The sequence below is a fragment of the Tachypleus tridentatus genome, chromosome 12, assembly GCF_004210375.1.
Source record: "Tachypleus tridentatus isolate NWPU-2018 chromosome 12, ASM421037v1, whole genome shotgun sequence".
Classification (NCBI taxonomy): Eukaryota; Metazoa; Arthropoda; class Merostomata; order Xiphosura; family Limulidae; genus Tachypleus; species Tachypleus tridentatus.
The window spans coordinates 122,423,066-122,441,658 of NC_134836.1; the positions used below are offsets into that span (position 1 = coordinate 122,423,066).

The following is an 18,593-nucleotide window of genomic DNA, read 5'->3' on the forward strand; positions in this document are numbered from 1 at the left end:
GTAATAACAATAAAGTAGTTTATTTCCTGGTGATAACAACAAAGTAGTTTAGTTCCTGGTAATAACAATAAAGTAGTTTATTTCCTGATAATAACAATAAAGTAGTTTAGTTCCTGGCAATAACAATAAAGTAGTTTATTTCCTGATAATAACAATAAAGTAGTTTAGTTCCTGGTAATAACAATAAAGTAGTTTATTTCCTGATAATAACAATAAAGTAGTTTAGTTCCTGGTAATAACAATAAAGTAGTTTATTTCCTGATAATAACAATAAAGTAGTTTATTTCCTGATAATAACAATAAAGTAGTTTAGTTCCTGGTGATAACAACAAAGTAGTTTATTTCCTGGTAATAACAAGAAAGTAGTTTAGTTCCTGGTAATAACAATAAAGTAGTTTATTTCCTGGTGATAACAACAAAGTAGTTTAGTTCCTGGTAATAACAATAAAGTAGTTTATTTCCTGATAATAACAATAAAGTAGTTTAGTTCCTGGTAATAACAATAAAGTAGTTTATTTCCTGATAATAACAATAAAGTAGTTTAGTTCCTAGTAATAACAATAAAGTAATTTAGTTCCTTGTAATAACAATAAAGTAGTTTAGTTCCTAGTAATAACAATAAAGTAGTTTAGTTCCTGGTAATAACAATAAAGTAGTTTAGTTCCTGGAAATAACAACAAAGTAGTTTAGTTCCTGATGATAACAATAAAGTAGTTTAGTTCCTGGTGATAACAATAAAGTAGTTTAGCTCCTGGTAATAACAATAAAGTAGTTTAGTTCCTGGTAATAACAATAAAGTAATTTAGTTCCTGGTGATAACAATAAAGTAGTTTAGTTCCTAGTGATAACAACAAAGTAGTTTATTTCCTTGTGATAACAATAAAGTAGTTTATTTCCTGGTGATAACAATAAAGTAGTTTATTTCCTGGTGATAACAACAAAGTAGTTTAGTTCCTGGTGATAACAATAAAGTAGTTTAGTTCCTGGTGATAACAATAAAGTAGTTTAGTTCCTGATAATAACAATAAAGTAGTTTAGTTCCTGATAATAACAATAAAGTAGTTTAGTTCCTAGTAATAACAATAAAGTAATTTAGTTCCTTGTAATAACAATAAAGTAGTTTAGTTCCTAGTAATAACAATAAAGTAGTTTATTTCCTGGTAATAACAATAAAGTAGTTTAGTTCCTAGTTATAACAACAAAGTAGTTTAGTTCCTAGTAATAACAATAAAGTAGTTTAGTTCCTAGTTATAACAATAAAGTAGTTGAGTTCCTGATAATAACAATAAAGTAGTTTAGTTCCTGGTGATAACAATAAAGTAGTTTAGTTCCTTGTAATAACAATAAAGTAGTTTTGTTCCTGATAATAACAATAAGTTTAAGTTTTATTAAACTGTTGTTCAGTTGCTTTCGAAAAGAAGAAACGAGAGAAAGTATTTTTTTTCTTTGTGTCAATTTCACTTAGAATAAAGATTTTCAGAGGATTTAAACTGAGAAAAATCACGTGATGAACATACAGACTGGCTTATATAATATCGATTTAACATTTCAACTATTGAGTTAACATACTTGTTGTTAATATTTTATGGTAATGAGAGGAGGACACGAATTACTTCTTCTTGGTAAGCTTGTAACCTCGCCCCGAAGAAAATATTAATATTTTATCTATAAAACAATGTTCCGAGAAGCTACTGTCGCTGGTGGTTCGATATATTCATGTGACTTTGCATTACGAGCGGATCATCTTTCTAAGCAGTTTATTTGTTTGTTTTTGAATTTCGCACAAAGCTACTCGAGGGCTATCCGTCCCTAATTTAGCAGTGTAAAACTAGAGGGAAGGCAGCTAGTCATCACCACCCACCGCCAACTCTTGGGCTACTCTTTTACCAACGAATAGTGGGATTGATCGTCACGCTTTAACACGCTTGGCTTTCTGGGCCCCATCTAAACAGATAAAGAAATTCGTTTAGGAATTTTGGAAAGAAAATGACCTTTTCTTTAAATTGGGTCGGTAGAAGGACAGGAGGATGAATGAATATGTTAACAAGGCAGGCTACAGCTTTATGTTTTTAAAACATGTGTCTTCTTGGATTCGTCTAAATTGGATTTCAGTATGATGTTTTGAAATGCCAAAATGGTTAGTTCCAAAGTCATAAAAACTGTTGTGTTGATCAGTGTTGATCCAAATTTGGGTTACGATGTAACATTTTAAAATGCTGGATTCATAAGTTAAGGAGACATAAAGCTTCATACATTGTTTAAAGTTAATCTGATGTTGGATCAGAATGTAACATCACAGAATGCTGGATTGATAAGTTAAGGAACCATAAATCTTGCTCCATTGTTCAAGATTCATCAGGATATATTTATGGACCATGGCTTATTCACAGTATATTCTATTTATTAACAACGCTCTTCAGTTAAAGTCTGATTGTTAAAACCATTTGGTAATCATCATTAACAGGTGTTATGGGACGTTAAGGAAGCGACCACAGTCTACTATGTTGGTTATGGAGTGTCTCTCTTGGCTTTACTACTAGCTCTTGGTATATTCTTGTACTTCAAGTAAGTGTTTTCTATTATGTTTTTACACCTTACATTACTGACTTGTTCTATTATGCAAGTCCCTAGTAGCCCTTACAGTAAAGGATTGATCAAATCATTTATTTCTAGGTATAATACACAGGGAACCAGGCAGTAAATAGTGGAATGTTATTTTGTTATGTAGTATTTGTTTCACCCACTGCTAGAGTCCACTAACCCTTTGATTATTATTTTCTTTTTCGTGTTGTTTGTAGAGATCTCCGATGCCATCGAAATACCATTCACACCAATTTAATCATAACGTATATATTATTGGACTTAACGTGGGTCATTACAGCTATACTTCAACTCCAGCCAAACCCAACTACAGCAGGGACCAAGGTAAGGTTTCCAGAACATAACTTATTCATATATTTTTTTAATTTGAATTTCATACGTTGATTTCTCTTGTGTAAAGTCTGATATATTATATCTATAATTTTCCTATTTTAAAACACGAAGAAATGGAATTTCACTTTTTTTAAATGAAAACTGCAACTTGTTATAGAAAAATATAATTTTTGTTTTGTTTTTTTCTTCATTTCGCGCCAAGCTACACGAGGGCTATCTGTGCTAGCTGTCCCTAATTTAGCAGTGTAAGACTAGAGGGAAGGCAGCTAGTCAATCCTTGGGCTACTCTTTTACCAACGAGTAGTGGGATTAACCGTAACGTTATAATGCCCCACGGCTGAAAGGATGAGCATGTTTGGTGCGACGGGGATTCGAACCCGCGACTCTCAGATTGGAAAAATATAAAGTATAAAGGAGAGTTTTTTTGTGTGCAACATTATATGTCAAGTTATTGTCGTTTGGACTTCGAAATAATGTTGTTGTTGTTGTGTGTGTGTGTGTCGAAGAAAAACTGAAATTAAGAACGTTGATCCAGGTTTTGAAAACATGGATTTTTTTAGAATAAAATCCTGATCCAGTAGAAATATTTAACGAACTGAAAAACGTTTGCATGCTACTTTGCGGCTTCAATTAGGAACTACTTTTTTGGATTAAAACCTGGTCAAGGTATTCACAAATCTGAATCCTGGTCTACCTTCTTTTAATGAAATGGCCTGAATTACTTATATCAATCCTCGATCTGAATCAAGCACTACTTTTGTTAGCGGAACAACTTGAAAAACATATGCTAATTCTTGACCTGAATCAAGAACTACTTTTTTAGTGAAATAACCTGAATAACACATGTCAATCCTCGACTTGAATCCAGGACTACTTCTTAGTAGAATAACCAGAATAACATATGTCAAACCTAGACACGAATCAAGCACTACTTTTTAGTACAATAACCTGAATAACATATGTCAGTCCTCAACATGAATCAAGCACTACTTTTTAGTACAATAACCTGAATAACATATGTCAATCCTAGACTTGAATCAAGCACTACTTTTTAGTACAATAACCTGAATAACATATGTCAGTCCTCAACATGAATCAAGCACTACTTTTTAGTAGAATAACTAGAATAACATATGTCAAACCTAGATACGAATCAAGCACTACTTTTTAGTACAATAACCTGAATAACATATGTCAGTCCTCAACATGAATCAAGCACTACTTTTTAGTACAATAACCTGAATAACATATGTCAGTCCTCAACATGAATCAAGCACTACTTTTTAGTAGAATAACTAGAATAACATATGTCAAACCTAGACACGAATCAAGCAGTACTCTTTAGTACAATAACCTGAATAACATATGTCAATCCTAGACTTGAATCAAGCACTACTTTTTAGTAGAATAACCAGAATAACATATGTCAGTCCTCAACATGAATCAAGCACTACTTTTTAGTAGAATAACCTGAATAACATATGTCAATCCTAGACTTGAATCAAGAACTACTTTTTCTGTCACTCTAAATCACGTTGAAGTAAGGAACGTCTTGAACAATAATAATTGCTTCTTTTCTTTTTGTAAACACAGTAAAAACAATAAAACTTTGGCTTTTTTACTGCAACGAAGAATTGGAGAGTTTGTTTGTTTTGAATATCGCGCAAGGCTACAAGAGGGCTATCTGTGCTAGCCGTCCCTAATTTAATAGTGTAAGACTAGAAAAAAGGCAACTAGTTATCACCACCCACCGCCAACTCTTGGGCTACTCTTTTACCAATATAACGCCATTATAATTTCATGAAACGGGGATTTGAACCCACTCCCCTTGAAATGCAAGTTAAGCTCCCTAATCACCTGAAAAGAGCATTAATTCTTGAAAAAGAAATGAAACACCTTGATAAAACAGTCCTTTATGAAATAACAATTAGAGAGTTCGCCGTCTTAATAGGCTTAGGATATTATGAGTAGGATTGTTATACTGGTACGAATAAGGTGTTTACTTCTCTTTTAACATGCGAGGGTTCTAATTAAGTTTTACAGATTTTAGTTTCAACATGGTGACGTAAAATAATAACAGCACAAAATTAGGAACGAACCTAATCTTTAAACTCACACACCGTCCTAAAACCAACAATCGTTCACAGGCAGCCTGTATCCTGACTATTTTTAATCTTTTCACACGTCCTAACACTAACAACCGTTCACAGGCAGCCTGTATCCTGATTATTTGTAATCTTTTCACACGTCCTAACACTAACAACCGTTCACAGGCAGTCTGTATCCTAACTATTTTTAATATTTCCAAAACTAACACACGCCCTAACACTAACAACCGTTCACAGGCAGCCTGTATCCTGACTATTTCTCTCACATACCTGATGGGTACCAACTTCTTCTGGATGTTCGTCGAAGGTCTCTACCTCTACGTTCTGGTAGTGAAGACGTTCTCTGTTGAACTTAGGAAAGTCAACGTCTATGCTCTTATTGGTTGGGGTAAGTACTTACGTAGACTAGTTTTAAATTCATAAGTAACTGTTTGAGGTAAGTACTTACTTAGACTAGTTTTAAATTCGGAAGTAACTGTTTGAGGTAAGTACTTACTTAGACTAGTTTTAAATTCGGAAGTAACTGTTTGAGGTAAGTACTTACTTAGACTAGTTTTAAATTCGGAAGTAACTGTTTGAGGTAAGTACTTACTTAGACTAGTTTTAATTCAGAAGTAACTGCTTGTGAGGTAAGTACTTACTTAGACTAGTTTTAATTCAGAAGTAACTGCTTGTGAAGTAAGTAACTAGGCTAGTTTTAATTCGGAAGTAAGTGCTTGTGAAGTAAGTAACTAGGCTAGTTTTAATTCAGAAGTAACTGCTTGTGAAGTAAGTAACTAGGCTAGTTTTAATTCAGAAGTAACTGCTTGTGAGATAAGTAACTAGGCTAGTTTTAATTCAGAAGTAACTGCTTGTGAGATAAGTACCTAGGCTAGTTTTAATTCAGAAGTAACTGCTTGTGAGGTAAGTACCTAGGCTAGTTTTAATTCAGAAGTAACTGCTTGTGAAGTAAGTAACTAGGCTAGTTTTAATTCAGAAGTAACTGCTTGTGAAGTAAGTACCTAGGCTAGTTTTAATTCAGAAGTAAGTGCTTGTGAAGTAAGTAACTAGGCTAGTTTTAATTCAGAAGTAACTGCTTGTGAAGTAAGTACCTAGGCTAGTTTTAATTCAGAAGTAAGTGCTTGTGAAGTAAGTAACTAGGCTAGTTTTAATTCAGAAGTAACTGCTTGTGAAGTAAGTACCTAGGCTAGTTTTAATTCAGAAGTAACTGCTTGTGAGGTAAGTACCTAGGCTAGTTTTAATTCAGAAGTAACTGCTTGTGAGATAAGTACCTAGGCTAGTTTTAATTCAGAAGTAACTGCTTGTGAAGTAAGTACCTAGGCTAGTTTTAATTCAGAAGTAACTGCTTGTGAAGTAAGTAACTAGGCTAGTTTTAATTCAGAAGTAACTGCTTGTGAAGTAAGTAACTAGGCTAGTTTTAATTCAGAAGTAACTGCTTGTGAAGTAAGTACCTAGGCTAGTTTTAATTCAGAAGTAACTGCTTGTGAAGTAAGTACCTAGGCTAGTTTTAATTCAGAAGTAACTGCTTGTGAGTAAGTAACTAGGCTAGTTTTAATTCAGAAGTAACTGCTTGTGAAGTAAGTAACTAGAGTAGTTTTAATTCAGAAGTAACTGCTTGTGAAGTAAGTACCTAGGCTAGTTTTAATTCAGAAGTAACTGCTTGTGAAGTAAGTAACTGGACTAGTTTTAATTCAGAAGTAACGTGAGATAAGTACCTAGGCTAGTTTTAATTCAGAAGTAACTGCTTGTGAAGTAAGTAACTAGGCTAGTTTTAATTCAGAAGTAACTGCTTGTGAAGTAAGTAACTAGGCTAGTTTTAATTCAGAAGTAACTGCTTGTGAGGTAAGTAACTAGGCTAGTTTTAATTCAGAAGTAACTGCTTGTGAGATATGTACCTAGGCTAGTTTTAATTCAGAAGTAACTGCTTGTGAGGTAAGTACCTAGGCTAGTTTTAATTCAGAAGTAACTGCTTGTGAGGTAAGTACCTAGGCTAATTTAAATTCAGAAGTAAGTGTTTGAGATAAGACTAGTTTTATTTTGGAACAGTTATATTAAGTAACTTTTTCAAATTTGTTTTTTGATTTTTTCACAAATAATAAAGACTGATAAATTATTATTTCAAGATTTTGTCAGTCGACAGCTAATAAAAGAACTTCAAGTGTGTTAACAGTTGATAACTGTCTAGCAGTTGGTTAAAACTGTTTCGAGACGTTGATATGTAGCCAGGCACAGTTAGAAGTTAAAAGCAAACAATGTATAATTAATTGTTTTTGTATACATTTGGAAGGCGAGTATCTGAGAATCCAAGACAGTTATTTGCATAAGTTACACAATTAGGCATTTTTCTCATTATCACAAAGGCCGATTATAAGAGGTTCAAAATGATGTATATTTTATGTCTCTTAGGAATTAATACCAGGTTAAAATAAATACTGGGAGCTTAGTCGGCGAGTTGATATATTAATTAAGCCTCCCTATGTATTACGATTTGGAGTCAATGCATTAAGCTCTGAGTAATTAGTCGCTCATTTGTGCAACTGTTTGTTTTATAACAGACCCTTCAAAGAATAGTTATGTGCGAGGCATCCTGAGTTTGTTAACGGTTACTCGGAAGCACGTAATATTAACACAAAACAATAACGTATCACAATAAAGACGAGAACATATCGTTTAGACTGAGAAGCACAATTTAAAGCTGAAGCAATGTAGATAAGAAATATGTTATAAACCGAGGATCAAGTCAAGGTTTTATTTATCACAGCTACGCCCACGTGGATGTTCATTTTATGATTATTGTTAAGTAATCTGATTCTAACTTTAGGAATGAATTGCTTTTAAACCATAGTTCACAAAAACATAGTTAATAAACATGAATGATAATCACATGTCTGATATAACTATAAACATGAATGATAATCAGATATCTGATGTGACAATAAACATGAATGATAATCAGATATCTGATGTGACAATAAACATGAATGGTAATCAGATATCTGATGTAACTTTAAACATGAATAATAATCAGATGTCTGATGTAACTATAAAGATGAATGACAATCAGATGTCTGATGTAACTATAAACATGAATGATAATCAGATGTCTGATGTAACTATAAACATGAATGACAATCAGATGTCTGATGTAACTTTAAACATGAATGATAATCAGATATCTGATGTGACAATAAACATGAATGTTAATCAGGTGTCTAATATGACAATAAACATGAATGATAATCAGATATCTGATGTGACAATAAACATGAATGTTAATCAGATATCTAATGTGACAATAAACATGAATGTTAATCAGATATCTGATGTGACAATAAACATGAATGTTAATCAGGTGTCTAATATGACAATAAACATGAATGATAATCAGATATCTGATGTGACAATAAACATGAATGTTAATCAGATATCTGATGTGACAATAAACATGAATGTTAATCAGGTGTCTAATATGACAATAAACATGAATGATAATCAGATATCTGATGTGACAATAAACATGAATGTTAATCAGATATCTAATGTGACAATAAACATGAATGTTAATCAGATATCTGATGTGACAATAAACATGAATGTTAATCAGATATCTGATGTGACAATAAACATGAATGTTAATCAGATATCTGATGTGACAATAAACATGAATGGTAATCAGATATCTGATGTGACAATAAACATGAATGTTAATCAGGTGTCTAATATGACAATAAACATGAATGATAATCAGATGTCTGATGTGATAATAAACATAAATGGTAATCAGATGTCTGATGTGACAATAAACATGAAAAACAATAAGATGTCTGATATAACAATAAACATGAATGATAATCAGATGTCTGATGTAACTATAAATTTAAGAGACCACTGATATTTTAAGGCAATTTGTCCTAGATTATAGTTATTATATTATACACATACTAACAATAGCAATAATGTTTCATTGTTATTAATTATGTGTTATACCTGTTACACATACTAACAATAGCAGTAATGTTTTATTGTTATTAATTATGTATTATACCTGTTACACATACTAACAATAGCAGTAATGTTTCATTGTTATTAATTATGTATTATACCTGTTACACATACTAACAATAGCAGTAATGTTTCATTGTTATTAATTATGTATTATACCTGTTACACATACTAACAATAGCAGTAATGTTTCATTGTTATTAATTATGTATTATACCTGTTACACATACTAACAATAGCAGTAATGTTTCATTGTTATTAATTATGTATTATACCTGTTACACATACTAACAATAGCAGTAATGTTTCATTGTTATTAATTATGTATTATACCTGTTACACATACTAACAATAGCAGTAATGTTTCATTGTTATTAATTATGTATTATGCCTGTTACACATACTAACAATAGCAGTAATGTTTCATTGTTATTAATTATGTATTATGCCTGTTACACATACTAACAATAGCAGTAATGTTTCATTGTTATTAATTATGTATTATGCCTGTTACACATACTAACAATAGCAGTAATGTTTCATTGTTATTAATTATGTATTATGCCTGTTACACATACTAACAATAGCAGTAATGTTTCATTGTTATTAATTATGTCATGATATTTTAGTATTGTTGCTACATTAAAAGAAACAACTTTAATATAATTACAAACTTCTTGGTGGCCCTTAGCAATGATTACGTTTTATTGATACTTGTCAAACCAGTAAATTCAATATTAATACGTGCAGCCAATTTGTTGAAATAAAACACACAGGAATATTGAAATCACCAATTTTGTAATTTCAATTACTTAGTGTCTGTTTCTTTCTGTGTTGATGTTTTTACAGATCAATTTTCCACCTAACTCTATCTCTTCACCAGGACAATGATTGCAGTCAATGTTTTTGTTTTTTGTATCTAGGTTTGCCAGGTATCGTGGTTCTCATCTGGGCTCCCAGCAAGGCTTTCTTTTCCCCACTTTCTAGTGAGACTTTCTTACTGTTGGGGTAAGAAGTCTGCTGTTTTCACAGAATTTCTGAACAAATTAATTTAAGAAATTGGCCGTAGTTTTTCACGTGATATTTCCATGTAAAATTAACCAATATAAACATTTTTAACGTACCGATAATTTGTACAATTCGAGTCCATAAGTCAAAACTAACATTAAGTGTAAAATATAAATATACTGGTGAAATTGGTTGTCCAGTTTGGACAGAGTAAACTTACATGTTCTTAATCAAGAGTTTCTTTTAAATTCCGAAGTACAAAAAATCTATTTAAGGATATCGTAAAGCACACCGTGGTAAAAAGTAATAACCTTAATATTTTGTAACAAGTGTGAAACCTGTTTTGTCTTTGAGTAACGTTAAAACATTGTTATTTTGTGTGAGTCTTAATACTGTTATTATTACTATTAGCCTCCTGTGGCAAAGAGTTGTGTCTATGGACTTACAAAACTGGAAAACAGAAGCACAGATAACTAATTGTATAGCTTTGACCTTAAGTTGAAACGTTAAAGTGTCCTTTAAACTTGTAAGGGACAATATGATCGCTGTGATTGGTTAAAACCACAATTGAAAATGTACCCTTTATGGTAAATAAGTAACAGCACGTGGTTCTTGATGACAAGAAACTCACTTGAAATAAAAATGTATCTCAGAACGGCTGGTATGGGTGATAACACTTTTATTGATAAAGAGAGAACAACGTTTTGACCTTCCCAGGTCATCTTCTTAACCTAAAAATGATAGGAAGGTCGAAACGTTGTTCTCTCTTTATCAATAAAAGTAGTAATACCCATACCAGCCGTTCTGAGATACCACTAACAATACGATCTCTCTGATTGGTTAAAACCACAATTAGAAAGTACCATTTAACCTTTTAACGTAAGTAATACTGTAATACGATCGCTGTGACTGGCTAATACTACAATTATGAATTGTGATTGGCTTAACTACAAGTTCTGTACTGATTTAGAGAATATTTAAAAACTAAAATTATTTTAAATTCTCCACGCCTCATATTTCTATTTAAAAACAGTTTTAACTTCGATAATCAAAAGCCTTGTGAAACGAAGTTATACGTGTATTTACTAATAATCTGATATCCTCTTAGTATGACTGGTTGGTTTACTAAACGTTATCTGATATCCTCTTAGTATGAATGGTTGGTATACTAAGCGTTATCTGATATCTGTTTAGTATGACTGGTTGGTATACTAAGCATTATCTGATATCGTGTTGGTATGACTGGTTGCTATACTAAGAGTTATTTGATATTTTGTTAGTATGACTGGTTGGTATACTAAACATTATCTGATAACTTGTTAGTATGACTGGTTGGTATACTAAGCGTTATCTGATATTTCATTAGTATTACTGGTTGGTATACTAAGCCTTATCTGATATCTTGTTAGTATGACTGGTTGGTATACTAAGCATTATTTGATATCTTGTTAATATAACTGGTTGGTATACTAAGCCTTATCTGATATCTTGTTAGTATTACTGGTTGGTATACTAAGCATTATCTGATATCTTGTTAATATAACTGTTTGGTATACTAAGCGTTATCTGATATCCTCTTAGTATGACGGGTTGGTATACTAAGCGTTATCTGATATCTTGTTAGTATGACTGGTTGGTTTACTAAGCGTTATCAGATCTCTTGTTAGTATGACTGGTTGGTTTACTAAGCGTTATCTGATATCTTGTTAGTATGACTGGTTGGTATACTAAGCATTATCTGATATCGTGTTGGTATGACTGGTTGCTATACTAAGAGTTATTTGATATTTTGTTAGTATGACTGGTTGGTATACTAAACATTATCTGATAACTTGTTAGTATGACTGGTTGGTATACTAAGCGTTATCTGATATTTTATTAGTATTACTGGTTGGTATACTAAGCCTTATCTGATATCTTGTTAGTATGACTGGTTGGTATACTAAGCATTATCTGATATCTTGTTAATATAACTGGTTGGTATACTAAGCGTTATCTGATATCTTATTAGTATTACTGGTTGGTATACTAAGCATTATCTGATATTTTGTTAGTATGACGGGTTGGTTTACTAAACGTTATCTGATATCCTCTTAGTATGACGGGTTGGTATACTAAGCGTTATCTGATATCTTGTTAGTATTACTGGTTGGTATACTAAACATTATCTGATATCTTGTTAGTATGACTGGTTGGTATACTAAACATTATCTGATATCTTGTTAGTATGACTGGTTGGTATACTAAACATTATCTGATATCTTGTTAGTATGACTGGTTGGTATACTAAGCGTTCGTTATCTGATATTTTCTTAGTATTATTGGTTGGTTTACTAAGCGTTGTTTAATATCTTGCTAGTATGACTGGTTGATATACTAAGCGTTATTTAATATATTGTTAGTATGACTGGTTGGTAGGCTAAGCGTTATTTGAGATCTTGTTAGTATGACTGGTTGGTATACTACATCCTATACAGCGTAGTAGGACTTTACCTATGGCTGCCACATGCCCATATCGTTGGTAGTTGTAACACTGAATTACAACTATCACTGGTATTTTGATAGACTCTCCTGTGTATTTATGATACCAGAGAATGATACCATTAGATATCATCCTCGCGTTACCAAGTGATTTGAGTGCTATCTGCACTAGCCATCTCTAATTTAGAAGTGATCCACTAGAGGGACAGCAGATTGCCAATACCATTCACCGCCAATTATAATTATTAGACTACTCTTTACAAACGAATATTGGGATTGACAATTACATTATTACACTTCGATGACTGAAAAGACGAGCATAGTTGGTGATGAGAATCGAATCCTCTTTTTACATGTTGCGACCTAATCACCAGGTCATGCCAGGCGATTTAAACATCAAGTTTAGAGTGAATAACAATGGGAAAGCATCACGTGGCACGATGAATCTACTTCTACATGTCTGTATTTTATTACAATATGGAGAAAGCTGTGGTCTCTATCGTGTCATATCAACAATAAGAAAGGGCGAAGATAATTGATATCATATGTATCTATTTTAACTGCCTAAATCCCTTATTGAACTTGTATTCTGAACAATGCCACTCTGATATAAGGGAGTGGCGCTCCATTACATCAAATGAGCATCATAGGTTGATTGTAAAGAGTTTGCGTTTAGATGAACAACAAAAGTGACACGACATCTTATAGAAATGGAACTCTAGCGGCGAAACACGAAACCTCGAATTTTAGAGTGTTGTCATTCTAATAAATGCTGGTAGTACAGTATGTATATTTATACACTATTGTTAAGCGAAGTTATGGGTCTTTAGAAATATATTTGAAATCCAAGATTTGTGAATAATGTTTTAGCTCCCCAGTTTCTTTTCTTGTTTAAACAGTGTTCTATGTATCAGTAACGGTGAGAAAGGATGAATGGGGAGAGAGAAAAAGTCTCGAAACACTAAATTGAATTTTCTTTTGCATTTTATGTTAAGCCTGTTTTGCTGTCCATTCTCAAAGCTAATGTTTGAAGCCTTCAATACAAAAGATAATAATCCAAATAACTGCGGGCGAATCAATTTATATTAATCATGTTGTATAAATGTTTATCATTCCTTAACTATTTAACTTATTTTATATTTTTCTCTTTAGTTGTCCGTGGCAAAACAGAGACAGTTATGACTATATATTTATCATCCCAGTCATCATTGTTTTAGTGGTAAGAATTTTAACTCCTAAATTTACATTATTCGGTTGGTTTTCATTATCATTGGATTTATTCAGTTAATAAGTTTAAAACTTTTAATTGCCTTGTCACATGATTAAGTTTATATTCGTTGGGATCACGCTTTTAAAATTCAGCCGCGGCATAGTGGCTCGGAGAATGGTTCTGATTCTTTTTCTTCAAGTAAAAACTTTTAGCTCGTATTTCCGTTATCTATTGACCGATTTGTGATTTAGTTACAGTTTGGGGCTCAAAAGGTCAAACCCTTTCTATTTATGTATTTGATCAAGTTAAGTGTCTAGTAAACTAATTTGCTCTAATCATGCTTTAAAAAATTTGATTCGAGGGAAGGCTATTAAAGACCTTAATGAGCAATAAGATAGCTGATTTACAAAAATGTAGCCAATAAAATTAAGACAAAAAGTCTCTTAGATTAAATAGATTAGTTTACTTTAGTCCTGCCTGAAAATATTTCAATTACCACGGTTATTGAGGAGCCCTTTTTGTTTGTTAGGTAGTCTCCAAAGTTTTTCATTATGTGAAAGAATTTAGGCCCAAAAATATCAAAACGATATTATCAAAAGTAATAAACCATACCCTATAATAACATATCAATGTTACCATGACAACCTGTAGAAATAATATGTTTAATTTTTAATGAAATGTTTATGATAACTTAATAGAAGGCGTGTCAACACTGTCAATAATACTCTACCATGATGACCTAAGGAAATATTGTTTACAATCCGCAGGTAATAATTTCTTTTAAAATGTCCACTTTTGAGTAATTTATTGTCACAAGAAACTGCAAAAGTATTGTGTACAATTTTGAAATAATCAGTTAACTGAGTGGATGACCTTACGTTAGGTTAAAAACAACATGTTTTTATTATGTATAAAGTTTATCCCCGTGCTGTGGCTGTCACGTGCACGTGATCCAGCCGCTGTCTCACGTGGAAATAATGACGTAACAATGTTCGGAAACAATAAAACTAAGAAATTCAAAACGGAACAATCAACAACAAAAATGAAACATAAGTACGGTTATTGGCAGTCACAAGAATGCCGTGAAAGATTTTTAATTTTCAGCTTTGTTTCATGATGAAAAGTGTTGAAACTGTTACGACCATGTTTGTTTTTGAATTTCGCGCAAAGTTACAAAGGGCTATCCGCGCTAACCGTCCTTAATTTTGCAGTATAAGAATAGAAGGAAAACAGCTGGTCATCACCACCAACTCTTGGTATACTCTTTTACCAACCAATAGTGGGATTGACCGTAACAATATAACGCCCCCACGGCTGATATGGCAAGCATGATTGGTGTGATGGGGATTCGAACCTGCGACCCTCAGATTATGAGTCAAGTGTCTTAACCACCTGCCTATGTTGGGCCACAACCATGTTGCTTATAATATTAAGTATAGACAGTTACTTGTAATCTAATTAAACACTGTTTCTTTCTCTAGCTTCAATATCCAAATATAACTCATGAAATGTTGACTGTTCAAAAGGTGCATTTGTATTAGTAAAGTTTTATTAGAAGTAAGGATAGATATATGTTTTATACCAATGCGTTATTATAACAAAGAGTTAATACATTCTATGTTCAAGGTAAATATCTTCTTCCTGGGTCAGATTATGTGGGTTCTGATTACCAAACTGAGAGCGTCCACAACGGTGGAGCAGAAGCAATACCGGTAAGATTTAGTTGTTGTGGATACCACATTCAATTTGTTAATAATTAAAATATTATGAAAAATTCTGATAAATAGTCTTACACTTGAATTTATGGTTTGTTTTATGTTCTTAGGTAATTAGTGTTGGAAAGTAATAAATATCAAATAAAGAGGGTTTATTACGTTATGCTAAAGCGATTCTGAATAAGCAAATCATTAAAGCCTTCGATAGTTACAGCCGCCATAAAGTCGCGGTGAAATGACATGTATAAGAACTACATTTTCACATTGTTTGGTGTTAAGCTGGTAGTGTATGTAACAGCCCTTTTCTGATGTAAAATATTCACAACTCAAATCATAAAGATGTGTTTAGACTGGAGATTTAGAATTTTCAGAAATAAATATCCTCTGTACTTGATGGTAGTGTGAAACAAATGAATATAGATCATCTTGAGGTACCAGGACTATCCAGAAAGAGACCTGTAACAAGTGGTACCCAATTCGTTGTAAGTATAAATGCCGAGAATCAGTGATGTCGAGAAACCCACTTGTTGAGAAATTTATATGCAAAAACGGCTCGTTTGGGTTGAGAAAATATTTTACATTTAAATTTATATGCAAAAACGAGCCGTTTTTGCATATAAAAATGCCGAGAATAATACGTTGCTCAAGTTATGTGCACACAAGCTGCTTTCAGGACATATTTGCTTACCTTCTTATTAATTTAAGCATATGTTGAATGAATGAGTATTCGTGCTATTCCTTACGAACATATACTGACCAAATCGTCAGCTGCAGTATCTATGGATTTCTATGGATTTAAACTGTTAAAACTGGGGTTAGAAAACTTCATTCTCTTAAACTAGTAGGTACGCAGAGAGGAGTATAACGTGCTTTTAACATAACAGCCTTAAAACGAGGCCTTTTGCAGTAGAACTACACTTCTATGCTGTTTTCAAAATACGAGATCGTTGGATAAAGTATGACTGGACGTGGCGACATGATCTATAACATCGTGGTGAGAACCCAAAATACTTTTAAATTACAGTAATTAACCTTTGACAATTGTTGTTGTTTTTTTAAATGAAAATTTTCAGAATGCTAAAATATAAGGGATATACGTTTAGATAGACCACATTGAGCAGTTTTTGTCTAACAAAACCATTTAACTTATCAAAGTGTTATAAATTTACTTAACAGATGCCAGCTTCAATTTAGTGAAAGTGGCATTCAGGGTTTGCAGACTGAGCTATAAGTTTCAATATTTGTCATAACAAGTTACAGTAGTTGGGTGGTTTATAATAAATCTGTCGAGATCTTCTTTATTAAACAACATTTGTCGAATAATATAGTTGATCCATTATACAGTTTACTGAAAAAAGTAACAATGCCTTACAATTTAGGACAATGGTATTTAGGTTTGGTTTTGTTGTTGTTGTTAAAAACACTATAATTTATTTTGAGAAATCGTAACCTGAAATATTATAAAACAAAAGCTACACTTCTTAGAAAGAGGTGGGACAACAAGTAATATATATATAAACTTATAACTTCGGTAAAATTACAACTAGCTTTATATTAATATTTATTGATTATTTTATTATTTTTTATTTATAACCTATTAAACAATAATAATATTTTGTGGCTTTTCCTGATTTGACAACAGCATTGTGATTGTTGAGCAGTTTGGAAGTGTATAAAAACCTTAAGTTTAACCCTAATTACATGAGATAAAATATAGAAAGTGTTTAGTGTGCTTAATAAAAAAAATGATATTTCGAAATTTACATTAAGCTGTTAATTTTGTTAATTATTAGAAAATGCTAGTTCCATCTGAAACTTTGAAACAGGAAAATAGTGTAGTTGTGAAATGAAACGTTGGCTGCAGTTAGATGAGCTTTATTATATAATTTACGTGTAACACATATAAATGAGCTTTATTATATAATTTACGTGTAACACATATGAAAAAATGTTTAAATTGGCAGATAAAGGAGAGAAATGTATTATATTATCTATGAAAGATATTTAAACTGGCAAATCAGGAAAATAAATTTATTACATTACATTCTTTATGAAAATTATTATACTCGAATCAGAATGAGGAATTTAAAAATATAACTGATTTAAGCTGACGAATCAAAAAGAGAAATGTATCACATTATCTACGAAAAATATTTAAATTGACAAATCAGAATGATAAATTAAATAATGTAACATTTTAAGCTTACAAATTAGAATAGAAATTTGTTATATTATTTATGAAAATTATTTAAGCTCAAATCAGGGTGAGATATTAAATAATGTAAGGTGTTTTAGCTGACAAAGTAAAAAGAGAAATGTATCACATTATCTACGACAAATATTTAAACTGTCAAGTCAGGATAAGAAACATGTTATATTATCTATGAAAATATTAGCAAACTTTATATCTAATCATAATGTTAATTCCATTTGAAACTTTAAAATATTTAAAAAAAATATATTTATTTCTGTTACATGTTAAACTGACTGATTAGGATCAGAAATGTATTTCAATATTTATAACATATGTTTAAACTGACTGATTAGGATCAGAAATTCATTACATAAAGTTTGAAATGCATTTGAACCAACAAATCAAAAGAAGGAACAATGTTAGTTGGCTTGAGTTCATAAGTATGTGTTTTATTTATCCTGACAGCTTCTAGAATAATCGTCACGTTAAGTTTCCCTCTTCTTACAGGAAAGCAGCCAAAGCTCTCCTAGTCCTGATACCTCTCCTGGGTGTGACCTACGTTCTGGTTCTCGTAACTCCGACTCATAGAACTGCTCGAGTGATCTTCACCTACATCCAGGCTACGCTACTCTCCACCCAGGTATGTTTCATGTGTTTTATGAAACTGATGTGAGAAGTTTGTTTGTTTTGTTTTGGAATTTCGCACAAAGCTACTCGAGGGCTAATCGTGCTAGCCGTCCCTAATTTAGCAGTGTAAGACTAGAGGGAAGGCAGCTAGTCATCACCACCCACCGCCAACTCTTGGGCTACTCTTTTTACCAACGAATAGTGGGATTGACCGTACATTATACACCCCCACGGCTGGGAGGGCGAGCATGTTTAGCGCGACGCGGGCGCGAACCCGCAACCCTCGGATTACGAGTCACACGCCTTACGTAAGA

The 18,593-nt window shown here is 32.3% G+C and overlaps 1 protein-coding gene across 1 annotated transcript in view; it reads left to right on the forward strand.

Annotated features, from left to right (window-relative positions):
* The window catches only part of LOC143235752 (diuretic hormone receptor-like), a 75,612-nt gene that overhangs the window by 35,417 nt on the left and 21,602 nt on the right, over positions 1-18,593 (forward strand). Inside the window, exons 4-10 of the mRNA XM_076473956.1 lie at positions 2,465-2,565; positions 2,799-2,925; positions 5,280-5,430; positions 9,968-10,052; positions 13,686-13,752; positions 15,370-15,455; positions 18,160-18,292. Of these exons, the coding sequence (XP_076330071.1) occupies positions 2,465-2,565; positions 2,799-2,925; positions 5,280-5,430; positions 9,968-10,052; positions 13,686-13,752; positions 15,370-15,455; positions 18,160-18,292 (750 nt within the window). The remainder of the gene's footprint in view (positions 1-2,464; positions 2,566-2,798; positions 2,926-5,279; positions 5,431-9,967; positions 10,053-13,685; positions 13,753-15,369; positions 15,456-18,159; positions 18,293-18,593) is intronic.